This window comes from Gorilla gorilla, chromosome 8, assembly GCF_029281585.2.
Source record: "Gorilla gorilla gorilla isolate KB3781 chromosome 8, NHGRI_mGorGor1-v2.1_pri, whole genome shotgun sequence".
NCBI classification, from domain to species: domain Eukaryota; kingdom Metazoa; phylum Chordata; class Mammalia; order Primates; family Hominidae; genus Gorilla; species Gorilla gorilla.
This window is the reverse complement of record NC_073232.2, coordinates 80,871,200-80,884,530: the sequence shown is the minus strand read 5'-3', so window position 1 is coordinate 80,884,530 and position 13,331 is coordinate 80,871,200. Positions and strand designations below refer to the sequence as shown.

The 13,331-nt window shown below is 40.3% G+C and overlaps 1 protein-coding gene across 1 annotated transcript in view; it reads left to right on the top strand.

Annotated features, from left to right (window-relative positions):
* The window catches only part of LOC101131388 (cyclin-Y-like protein 2), a 36,427-nt gene extending 24,902 nt beyond the window's left edge, over window positions 1-11,525 (top strand). The window contains 3 exon segments of the mRNA XM_063709689.1: window positions 1,410-1,640; window positions 9,754-9,916; window positions 11,415-11,525. Coding sequence (XP_063565759.1) covers window positions 1,410-1,640; window positions 9,754-9,916; window positions 11,415-11,525 — 505 coding nt within the window.
* Window positions 11,526-13,331: the final 1,806 nt, after the last annotated feature.

The window sequence follows — 13,331 nt, the reverse complement described above, 5'->3', positions numbered from 1 at the left end:
GCCACCGCGCCAGCCCGAGACCCTGTATCTTAAGAAAACAAAAAGTAAGGCCGGGTACTTTATCTCACGCCTGTAATGCTAGCACTTTGGGAGGCCAAGTTGAAAGGATTGCTCAAGTGTAGGAGTTCAAGACCAGACTGGGCAATAAAGTGAGACCCATTTCTACAAAAAAAAAAAAATTAAGAAATTAGCTGGACATGATGACACATGCCTGTGGCACCAGGCACATGGCAGACTGAGGCAGGAAGATCACTTGAGCCCAGGAGGTGGAGGCTGCACTCCAGCCTGGGCAAGTGAGTGAGACCCTGTCTCAAAAACAGATAAAGTGGACAGAAAATAGTTTGGTAAGGACTATTATCATTTGAGGGACAAGCCCCCAGTGGAGTAGCCACTAGAGTGGGAAGAGGAAAAGCAGGAAAGGATAATAAAAGGAGAAAGAGTTCAAGATAGGAGAAGCTGTGGTCACAGTGCTGAATGCTGCCAAGCAGTGACTTGATTCATGAACACTCACTGGATGCTGACCCTGTGCCGCTCTTCTAAGTGCTGGGGTAGGGGAGAGGACAGGTGGATCACAGTTCTTGCTTTTATGAGCTTATGTTCTAGGAAGATGGAACTTAAGTATTTTCTCAGGTAGTATGAAACAGCAGGAAGAGGAAGCAGGATAAAGGGATACAGAGTGATTGGGGGCTATTTTAGGTAGAATAAGGAAGAGCCTCTCTAGATAGCTGACATTTGAACAGTGACTTGACTGAAGGAACAACGGACAAGAGTGCTGACATTACAGGCAGCAGGATGACTGCAAAGACAGACAGAAATGCATTTCTTATGTGTTTGAGGAACAAACAGCAAGGTGATCAGCATGGTCAGAGTGAAGAATGAGGGAAACAGTGGAGATGAGGCCCCTCAGGCAGTACCATAGCTCACAGGGCCTTTTGGCTTGTAGTCCATAGGAAGAAGTTAAGGTTTTACTCCAGTTTGATGGGAAGCTCATGGTAGATCTTGAGCAGGGCAGTGCCATGCTCTAAATGAAGAGGTTATGCTGGCTGCTTTGGGGACACTAAGCCATAATTGGGAGGCAGAGTGAAGGCAGCGAAGAGGGTTAAGAAGCACCTAGGGTAATACAGGTGAGCAGTGACAGTCTGTGGGTCACCATCAAACCATGCAGACCACCAGTGAAGGTAGACATAAGAGGCATTGCACACAGATTGGAGCAGGGGAACTGAAATGCAGGTATTTGCCCCAGCACCTAGGCAAATGGCACATGTGTGGCCTTTGAAATAATTATTTGGCCAGTGACAGGTCTAGGGCCTCTGGACTGTGAAAAATGTGTAGTTTCGCCCTGAGTTACACATTGTGAACTTGCCTTTGCTGGTGTTCCCCCTGCTTTTATCTGAAGTTCTGTTTTATAGAAACCTTGAGATACAGAATAGCCACAGATCCCTGTGTCCCATCCCATCCCCAATAGGAGTGTTGCATGTGTTTAGAAATTGGGCTGATGAGTTAGAAGTTCCAGTGTTCCCCTCAGGCAGTCTGAGAAACATTGCTGGAGCATCACCCAGTGCTCACCACACTCAAGAGGTTCCCGGGGCACTCATACAACCACAGCAGCACTTTGGGGGCCCCGAGTTACCTGTGAGAGTGTAAGAAATCTTGCTGAGTCATGTGGTTGCTCACAGATGGCACCAACATGATGCTGAAACAGAAGCTTCATGGGGTCTTTCTTCCAGTCTAGCCTCATGACTGCTTTAAGGGGAAGGGCCTCGGAGCTGGTAGGTAGAGAGAGCCAGGCAGGCATTTTGAGCAGAGGCTCTCACAGTGTCCACTAGAGATTGAGAATGGCTTTGTGGGTGACACTTAGGGAAACCTGAAGGAACACCTCTTGATGACATTGAGCACCATATGAAGATCAAGATCATGACAGGCAGTGGCAAGAGGTTTCGGGTTTTTGTTTTTCTTTTTTTTTTTTTACATTTGCCTGTTATTCCAGTTAAGACTATCTTTCAGAATGTATGGAATCACAGAGGTGGAGCCTGATGGCTGAATAGCAGTCGCTGCCAATTGTGCTCCCCGCAGGAATAGCAAATTTAGCAACTATCTAAATAAAAAAACCACCTGCATAGGAACTAAAAATCAGGTAAGCAATCATAGTACCTGGTTTTAACTTCATATCACTGAAAGAAGCACTGAATAGTGTAGAAAAGACAGTCTTGAATTGCTGATGCCACCCTTTCCCCATGTCCCAGCTGTGGACCTTTGGTGAGGAGAGGGGCTACATGCTTAGGGGAGGGAGAGCACAGCAACTGTGGGACTTTGCACTAAATTCAGTGCTGCCTTGTCATAGCAGAAAGCAAAACAAGGCTGCACTCATCCAATGCCCACCCACGGAGGAAACATTTAGACTAGCCCTAGCCAGAGAGGAATTTTTCATGCCAGTGGTTGGAACTTGAGTTGTGAAAGGCTACTGGCTACTGTGGGATAAAATACTCTGGGCTTCTTAATGAATCTGAAAGTCTATCTAGGCCACAAGGAATGCTGTGCTGTGCTTGGAGACAGTGTATGTAGGGGCATGTGACCTACAGAGACAGCAGCTGGGGCAGCTAGGGAGTGCTTGCCCACCCTTCCTCCAATCCTAGACAGTGCAACTCATAGCTCTGACAGAGACCTCTTTCTTCTGCTTGAGGGGAGGAAAGAGGACTTTGTCTTGCAACTTGGATACTAGCTCAGCCACAGTAGGATAGGGCACTGGTCAGAGTCATGAGACCCCCATTTCAGGTCCCAGCTTCAGGATAACATCTCTAGACAAACCTTGGGCCAGTAGGGAACTTGCTGCCTTAAAGGGACTCAGTAATGGCAGGATTCATCACTTTCCAATGAAAGAGCCCTTGGGCCCTGAAGAATCATCAGTGGTGACCAGGTAGTACATGCCATGGCCATTGAATGAGACTCAGAGATGTGCTGGCTGCAGGTGTGACCCAGGACATTCCCAGCTGTGGTGGCTGTGAGCAGAGACTCCCTCTGCTTGAGAAAAGCCGAGGGACGAGTTAAGAGGATTTTTCTTGAGCTTAAATACCAGCTCAGCTACAGTGGAGAGGAGTACCAAGTGAGCTGTTGGAGTCCCTGATTCAGGCCTTGGCTCTTGGATGGCATCTCTGGACCTACCCTGGACCAGAGGGGAGCCCACTGCCCTGAAGTTTGAGTTCCAGGCCAGGCAGCATTCACCACAAGCTGACTGAAGTGCTTGGGCATTGAGTGAGCATCACTGGTGACCTGACAGTAATCCCCACGGGACTCTGTTGATGGTGCACGTGGGGACAAACTACTCTGCCTGGGGAAAGGGGAGGGAAGAGTGGGAATGGATTTGCCTGGTGGATTCAGTGCCAGCTCAGCCATGGTAGAGCAGAACACCAGGTAGATGTCTAAGGTTTATGACTCCAGCCCTGGCTCCCAGACAGCACCTCTGAACCCACCCAGGGACCAGAGGAACTTACTGCACTTAAGGGAAGGACAGAAGCCTGGCTGGCTTCACTACCTGCTAATTGTAGAGCCCCAGGGCCTTGAGCAAAATAGGTGGCAGCAGGTAGTTGTTACAGTGGGCCTTGGCCCACCACAGTGCTGTGCCAGCTTTAGACCTAGTGCTGTCCCAGTGGTGGTGGCCACAGGGGTGCTTGTATTGCTCCTCTCTGAGCTCCAGGCAGCCTAGAACAGATAGAGAGACTTCATTTGTGGGAAAGTAAGGGAAGTGAGTCCCTGTCTGCTAATTCAGAAGAATTCCTTCAGGTCTGATCTCAAGCCACCAATGTGGTACCTCCACAAGTCTGCAAAAAACAATGACATTCTTCACAGAAATAGAAATAAAAAATGAATTCTAAAATTTATATGTAACTACAAAAGACTTAGAATATCCTAAGCTATCCTGAGCAGAAAACAAACAAAACTGGAGGAATCACATTATCTGATTTCAAACTATACTCTATAGCTATAGTAACCAGAACAGCATGGCACTGGCATAAAAACAGACACATAAACCAATGGAACAGAATAGAAAACCCAAAAACCAGTTTATACATCTGCAGTGAACTCATTTTCATCAAAGGTGCCAAAGCACATACAATGGGAAAATGACAGTCTCGTCAATAAGTGGTGGTGGGAAAACTGGATATTCATATGCAGGGGAATGAAACTAGACCTCTATTTCTCACCTCATACAAAAATCAAATCAAAATGGATTAAAGATTTAAATCTCAGCTGGGTGTAGTGGCTCACGCCTGTAATCCCAGCACTTTGGTAGGCTGAGATAAAATAATCGCTTGAGCCTGGTAGTTTAATACCAGCCCGGGCAAAACAGTGAGATTCTTTCTCTATTTTTTAAAACATTAAAAATTAAAAAAATTTAAATCTAAGACCTGAAATATGAAACAAATAAAACATTGGGAAAACTCTCTGGGATACTGGACTCAGCAAATATTTCTTGAATATTTCATAAGCACAGACAGCCAAAGAAAAAATGGGAAAATTAGGTCACATCAAGTTAAAAAGCTTCTGCACAGCAAAGAAAACAATCAACTAAGTGAAGAGACAACACACAGAATGGGGGAAGCTATTTGAAAACTATCTGACAAGGGATTAATTACCAGAATATTTAAGAAGCTCAAAGAACTCCATAGAAAAAAAAATCTAATAATCTGATCTTTAAAATGGGCAAAATATCTGAGTAGGCATTTCTCAAAAGAGGACCCATTAGCCAGGCATGATGACACGTGCCTGTGGTTTCAGCTGTTTGGGAGGCTTAGGTGCAAAAATTACCTGAGCCTGGGAGGTTGAGGCTGCAGTGCGCTGTGATTGTGCCACTGCACTCCAACCTGACTGACAAAGTGAGATCCTGTTTCAAAACTAAGAAAGGCATACAAATAGCAGATAGGTATATGAAAAGATACTCAACATCAATATCATTGATCAGAGAAATGCAAATCAAAATTACAATGAGAGATCATCTCACCCCACTTATAATGGCTTTTATTCTAAAGATAGCCAATAACAAATCTGGTGAGGATATAGAGAAAAGGTAACCCTCATACACTGTTAGTGGGAATGTAATTTAAGTACAACCACTATGGAGAAATGTTTGGAGGTCCTCAAAACTAAAAATAGAACTACCATATGATCCAGCAATCCTACTGCTGGGTATATATGCAAAAGAAAGGAAATCGGTATAACAGAGAGATACCTGCACTCTCATGTATATTGCAGCACTATTCACAACAGCCAAGATTTGGAAGCATTCTGAGGTTCCATCAAGAGATGAGTGGCTAAAGAAAATGTGGTACATATACACAATGGAGTACTATTCAACCATAAAAGAGAATGAGATCCTGTTATTTGCAAGAACATGGGTGGAAATACTAGAACATGAGTGAAATAAGCCAGACACACACAGAAAAACAAATTTCACATGTTCTCACTTATTTGTGGGAGCTAAAAATTAAGACAGTTTTTTGTTTGTTTGTTTGTTTTTTGAAATGGAGTCTTGCTCTGTCACCCAGGCTGGAGTGCAGTGGCACTATGGCGGCTCACTGCAACCTCCGCCTCCTGGGGTCAAGCAATTCTCCTACCTCTGCCTCCCAAGTAGCTGGGATTACAGGCACGTGCCACTATGCCCAGCTAATTTTTGTATTTTTAGTAGTGATGAGGTTTCACCATGCTGGCCAGGCTGGTCTTGAACTCCTGACCTTGTGACCCACCCACCTCGGCCTCCCAAAGTGCTGGGATTACAGGTGTGAGCCACTGTGCCTGGCCTCAAACAATTTAACTCATGAAGATATAGAGTAGGAGAATTGTTAGCAGAGGCTGGTAAAAGTAGTATGGGGGATAAGGAGTAAGGGGTAATGGTTAATAGGTACACACATGTAGTTAGAAAGAAAAAATAAGATCTAGTATTTGATAGCACAACAGGGTGACAACACTCAAGAATTTTTAATCATACATTTTACAGTAACTAAAAGAGTGTAATTGAAATATTTGTAAAACAAAGATGTGCTTGAGGCATGATGGATACTTCATTTACCCTGATGTGACTATTACACATTGTAGTCATCAAAATATTTTATATACCACATAAATATATACACCTATAATATACCCCAAAAACATTTTTAAAGACTTTCATTCAGAATTACTACATTGTATATTTACAAGTGAATTGAGGATTCTTGTGACTAAGAAGAGACTCACTAGTGATGGTCAGTTGGTTTTGAAATGGCTGCTAAATTACTGCTTTGCTAATAGTAGAAACTGAGTTGTCACGGTGATATTGCTAGTAGCCATTTTAGCAAAGGATGTAACAGAAAATGAATTTGAAAAAAATAGAAGTACTTTGAAAGTTGCAGAAGCTAAAGTGCTCTTAATCACTACTGTAATCAGTCTGTACACTGTTTTCTTGAAGGGAGCAAAATTTGTAATTATGAACACTTAGCTCTGCTATAAGGCAGCTAAAGTGTTTTCAAAACCTTCAGCTAATCCGGTGGGGCTCTAGTTCTAGTTACAAGGTCAGAAAATATCCAGAGAAATGTGCAGGTTTCCACAGATGTGAGCTCCAGAAGCAGTGGTGGCAGAAGCCAGCTCCAGTTCTACACAATGCTGTTTGTGAATGCAGAAGCACCCAGATCTATGCTCTGAGCAGAGCTATGTTCACGATTTTTAGAAACTGTAAAACGTTGCAACAAATTGTGTAATGTACATTTATCTTGTCCCTCTGCTGTTGATTGTAATGATCTCTTTTGGACTGTGAATTGAACCATTTAAAAATTAGTGTTTATCAGATTTTTCTTAAAACTTTTCAACATCTGTTTGTCTTGTTAGAATACGTTTTCCTTCAGAAACGTCACTAATTATCAGGGAAATGAAAATAAAAACCACAGTGTGATACCACCTTACTCCTGCAAGAATGGCCATAATTTAAAAATTGAAAAATCATATATGTTGGTATGGATTTGGTGAAAAGCGAACACTGACACTGCTGATAGGAATGTAAACTAGTACAACCACTATGGAAAACAGTACTGCCATTCAATCCAGCAATCTCACACTGGGTATCTACCCAAAGCAAAAGAAGTCATATGAAAAAGACACATGCACATGCGTGTTGGTAGCAGCACAATTTGCAATTGCAAAAATGTGGAATGTCCATCAATGAATGGGCAAATAAAGTGTGGAATATACACACCATGGAATACTGCTGAGCCATAAAACAGAATAAAATGATGGCCTTTGCAGCAACTTGGATGGAGCTGGATGCCATTATTCTAAGTGAAGTAACTCAGGAATGGAAAACCAAATATCACGTGTTCTCACTTACGGGTGGGAGCTAAGCTAGGAGGATTTTATATGTATTTATACACATACGCACACACACACACACACACACATACATATAAGTTAAACTGAGCAGCTCCTATTCAGAAAATTTGCTGTGCCTGTAAAGGGTATGCTATTCAGCCATTTAAAAAACAACAAAAAACTAAGAAGATACATATCCTGTAGGCATAATGGTTTTCTTCAATAACTAAGCCTCTATTAATAAACATGTTAATTATATAAAATACTGTATTTTACACATTTAAAATATGTTTATGGAAAAACATGAGATTATGAAGTACATATATTTCTATAGTAAATTAAGTCCTGATTAGCTGATTATTAAAGCATTATATGATTTACATTCCTATAGTCTTATGGTTATATGAATAGGAAAGTAATATTAGAAGTAGTTTCAGTGGGGTTTTCAGTTAAACAAATGAGAAAACCACATATCTGCTTATATCCTAACTGCTTTCCATACCAGAGAATATCAAGCATTTGTTGACTTAGCTAATGGATAAAACTTTAAACCCAAGAAACCAAATATGTTGTTGAGGTATTAATTGTTTTTATAAAGTTAAGTCTTTACAGGGATTACTATGAAAGTGGTAAGATTACTCTAGTTCTATATTTATTTAAACATTTGACAAAGTGCTGGACACAGTGGCTCATGTCTGTAATACCAGCAATTTGGGAGGCCAAGGTGGGAGTATCACTTGATCACAGGAGTTTAACACCAGCCTGGGCAACAGGTGAGACCCTGTCTCTACAAAAAGAATTTTAAAAAAATAGCCCAGCATGAACCTGTAGTCCCAGTTACTTGAAAGGCTAGGATCATGCCACTGCACTTCAGTCTGAGTGACAGAGAAAGACCCTATCTCAAAACAAACAAACAAACAAAAATCTTTGGCCAGGACAGCTGGATAATCACGTGGCAGAGGGCTGCTCCCAGCTTGTTCCCCTCTCAGTACATTCAACTCATCCCCACATTCTGTTCTGGCCAGGGGTGACAGATGCTGAGCACCTTGGGGTTTCATTTCCAACTCAGGAGAAACACTGTGTAAGGCCAGCACCCTAGCAAAAGGCACGTCATAAAAGGGGTTTAATCTAGCCAAGGTGTTTCTCTTTGATCTTTCTACCGTCTGAAGTGTAAAGAGTATTCCTGCCCTGTAATAGTGACAGATAATAAATGGCATCCATCATTTCTGTCATCTGATCACTATTGTGATGCCTTGGGAGTGAGCATGGAGTCTGAGTTGTGCAATAGAACCCTCAAGAGTGAGCCCTGAGTCAGCTGCACGAGGGCAGAGAAAGGTGACGCCTTTCTCCTCAACCCAAACTTGGGGTGCTAGATGCAGAATGGACTGCAAGCAGCTGTGCCCTCTTTGGACATTAGTGTAGGAATCCACCCACATAGCCTGTATTTGTTTCAAAAAAGAATTTGGAGCTATCCTAGTAGCTCAGTGTGATATTTTTAAATAAACAGAAAAAAATTTTATTAAGTGACTTAACGAAAAACACTGCCTATTAAATTCATTTAATATTGTTTAAGGAGTATCTACAAAATTCTGACTTCAATGTTTTTTTACGAAAGAAGTGGAAGTAAGGACAGAGACTCTTTCAAATGAAGAATCACTGAGAAACAAAATATTTATAAGTAGTATAACATTTACTTATGCACATTTTTAAAGATTATGCCATAATCAGTTTGCATCAGGCTCTCCAGTTTCGCAACACTGAGAGGGTTTCCCTGTAGGAGAAATTTTCATATAAATGTTGAAGAAATTGTTAAAACTGAAAACTTTTCTGTATTTGGTAATCTACTGGGGTTCCAATCCAGTGTGCTTTCTTATATTTAGAAGGTCTTTCTACAGTGTGTTATCATGGATCTTGGAGCAAATATCATGTAAATGAATGCATTTCCACTTTCTATACATTCATAGGTTTTATTTCAGAAATGAGTTCTTATCTTCATGTGGAACTGGAACAACTGAAGACCTTACCACGGAAGTTTGTATTTATAAGGGTTTTCTCCATTGTATCCTTTCATATTTTCAAAGAAATGAAAAAGCTGAAGGCTTTACTGTGTTTCTTAAGATTATGTCAATTTTCTCCATATTAAATTCGAATATGTCTTTGAAAGCACGTGGGAAAATCAAGTTTATTAACACAGTTTTTACATTCATGTTGTTTTTGTTTTTCTAAGTTTTCAAAGAGAACTGGGAAAGTTGGATGCTTTCTTGTATTTCTTAGATTGATAGGGTTCTGTACAGTGTGAGTTCTTTCATGTGTTCTAATAAAGTAGAGCACATGATGCCTTTACCACATTTCTTACATGAGAATAGTGTTTTTGAACTAACATTGTCCTGTGTTGGTTTTGTTGTGTTTCTCCTTCCCCAGGAATGAGTTGGAAAGGGAATTCTTGAAGCTAATTGATTATAATATCAGCGTTACTGGCAGTATTTATAGCAGATTCTACTTCAATCTTCGAACCTTGGCACATGACAACAGCCTGTATTCACTAGTTTATCTTCTTGACAGAGAAAGAGCATGGAAGCTGGAGGTAAGGCTACGAAGTTACTAAGTGGGTTTTCAGTCAAACACCAATGCCAACATCTGTGACTAGGTCATATTAAGCAGTGATTAGAAAAATGGAAAGCTTCAAAATTAACTAACATACTGAAGATTTTATTACTTTTTGGCATTCTATTTCCTGTATCTTTTATGGTTTTTACAAGGATCCACATTATTTGAAAATTATAGCTATTATCTTCCCTTTTATGACCTTAATTCAGAATATTTTAATCAAATTTAATTCATTTGTAATCTTTCCTTTTTGAACCTTTACCCTTTCAAATAATCATATGTAAATGATTTCTTGTTATTGTATTCTGAGCAATGTCTACATACATAATGCACTTACCACTCTTGACTATTTTTTATTATTCAGTTTGCAAATTTATGTCATTTTCTACTGTATATACCACAGTGCAGTCAGTCCCATGGGTTTGTTAGAAAAAGCATTAGTGCCTAAGCCAAGAGACCTGCACTTAGACTGTATAAGGTGTGTGTGTCTCAAGTACTGGATGCAGAAAGTACATGGGATTTTACTGGAAATAACTTTTATGGGACAAAGTAATATTTATGGCTTGTGACTTTTGGTAAGTACACAGCAAAGTTACAGCTGACAAGGATGAGCATTTAAAATAGGCATGTTCTGTGGTACCTTGGAAGTATTTTAAAATAATACATTTTCTATCATAATTAATGTGCAAGTGAAGTAGTGCCTTTTGATGCTTTAGTCATTAGACTTCTTTGATGTTCCAATACAATCCAGCACATGCCTGCATCATTAAAATTTGCTTTGAGTATATAATAACTACTATAGATTGGGTAGAGTTTGAATAGATTAATAAACTAACTTTTTGCAAAAGTGTACATTCATTATGTTTAAGGAACAAGTACACAGGTAACAGATGATACTGCTCTTAGAAGCCTGTCACAATACTGTGACATTTTTGGGTGCCCAATTTTTAAGTAACTTAATAAAACAAGTTCCCCTTTGCTCCAGCAATCTAATTCTAGCCCTGAAAGGAGATTATCTTAGCGAGTTGACAGAACTTGGCGGTGTAAACCTCAGCCAAGTAGCTATAACTGGGCCAGGCACTGTGACTCATGCCTGTAATTCCAGCACTTTGGGAGGCCACGGCGGGTGGATCATGATGTGAGGAGTTCAAGACCAGGCTGGCCAAGCTGGTGAAACCCCGTTGTTACTAAAAATATGAAAATTAGCTGGCACCTATAATCCCAGCTACTTGGGAGGCTGAGGCAGAGAATTGCTTGAACCTGGGAGGCAGAGGTTGCAGTGAGCCAAGATTGTGCCATTGCACTTCAGCCTGGATGACAGAGCAAGAGTTCTTCTCAAAAAAAAAAAAAAAAAATAGGTAGCTGTAACTGAGCTATCTGAAGGAGTTTGCATGTGTGGCTTGTCATCAGTGGTGATTGTTAAAAGGTTGGAACCCTTTTTAAAATTGTACCTCTTTTCTATTTGACATTCTTAGGCTTTTTCAAGGATGGAACAAGACAAAGTTTTCTATAGTGCTGCCAAGAACAGGTCTTTGAGTACTGATGATTTAATTCATTTTCAGCGTGCTAAGGCCATCCTCTTCTGAAAGAAGAAATGAGGGGTAGTGTAAACCCTCATTTTGATGTGATCTGAACCTCTCATCAAAAAAGACAGGAAAATATCACCTCTCCTGCTAAAGAACTAGAAAAGTTGGTATTTTCAAAAGAAGAAACACCTCAATTCAAGTTAACTCAAGGACAACTAAATGGCACTTCATAGTAAAGAATGGGACCTTGTCAGGGCAACAACACACTCTTACATTCTTCTGTCCCATTTAATGTAAACAGAGTTATAAAAACCACTCCAAAGTGAAAACTCCTTCTGCCCACACACAGATATTTGCTTAGTATGTGGGCTGATAGCTGTGAACTCTGCAAGGCTTTTAAAACAATAGTTTAACTTTTTAGATTTTAAAGATAACTTTTCTGTTTCTTTTACGTTTTCTCTTTTCCCCAATATTGCTGCATACGCATTTGGAATCAGTGCAGTATCACTGTTAAAACATGGGAGTCTAACAACTCCTAAAGCCACTAGGAGCAGACCCAACATTGTCAGGTATGGAAGGGCTCTTCCTTCCTACTTTTACCATGGAAGCTACTAGTTACTGGCGATCATCAAGCAAAAGCTGCCAGACAGCATTTGCCATTCATATCCTTTGTAAGCCCTTCTTATTAGCAGTTTAGCATGTTTAGGGTCATAAAAAGAGAAAGTTTTGGTTATTGATTATCTACTTTTATGAAGGTCTATAGTGTATTTCTTGTGAACTATAATGGTTCTCATTTGCTGATAAAGTTTCTTATTGTTAAGTAAAGGTGTTCAAAGATGTTTTCACAGTGCCAAGCAGAATGGTGGTCCAGTGGTTATATAAAAATAATAAAATATGAGGTGCTCTGAAAGTTTCAGGGCAGTTTTTAGCTTTAATATAGTGTGCCTGGGCCCTCCAGAGGACTGCAGCGTATGTATACATGCTGTAAATCTTTACAAAATATCATTTGAAAGTGTAATTGTATTTCTTCTTTTTAACAGATGGTGCCTCACTATATTGCCCAAGCTACAGTGCAATGAGTAATCAGAGACACAATCATAACGCACCACAGCCTGAAAATCCTGGCCTCAAGCAATCTTCCCATGTCAGCCTACCAAGTAACTGGGACCATAGGTGTGTACCACCACCTCTGGCTTTATTTTACAGAATTTGAATGTTAAGCTTTTAACTTTTTGTTTCAGTCAATATCTGCTATCTTCAAGAAGGACTGAAACAAAAAATTAAAAGCTTAATATTCAGGAGCTAGGCATGCTTGTAGTCCCAGCTACTCACAAGGCTTAAATGGGAGGATCACTTGAGGCCTAGCCTTGGAGGCTGCAGTGCACTGTGATTTTGCCAGTAAATAGCCATTGTACTCCAGCCTTGGCAACTTAACGAGACCGTGTCACCTTAAAAAATGGCAAAACTAAATAAACATAAAAGAAATACAACAAGCTTTTCAATTATGTTTTGTAAATATTTCTAGCATTGTTACTTTTACAAGGATCAAAGCTTAAAATTACACTAAGACTTTTGGAATTCTTGTGTTTTTACAAAGTGCCCTTTTCTCTTGTAAAGTAGCTCTTTGCAAGGCTTTTATCTGCAATGATCACCTCAAATTATTTTCCCTAGATGTGATAAAGAGGAGGATCTGTGTTAATTCACATGTAACAAATTAGAAGGAATTGGACCCTAATAGTAGTAGGTGATGTAATACATTTTATTATCCCACATGTTAGCCTGAGTGCAGGTATCATATTTCATGTCCTGCTATTTAAAAAGAACTTCCATAAACCTTAGGAACCCTACCTCCTGAAAAAGTATCAC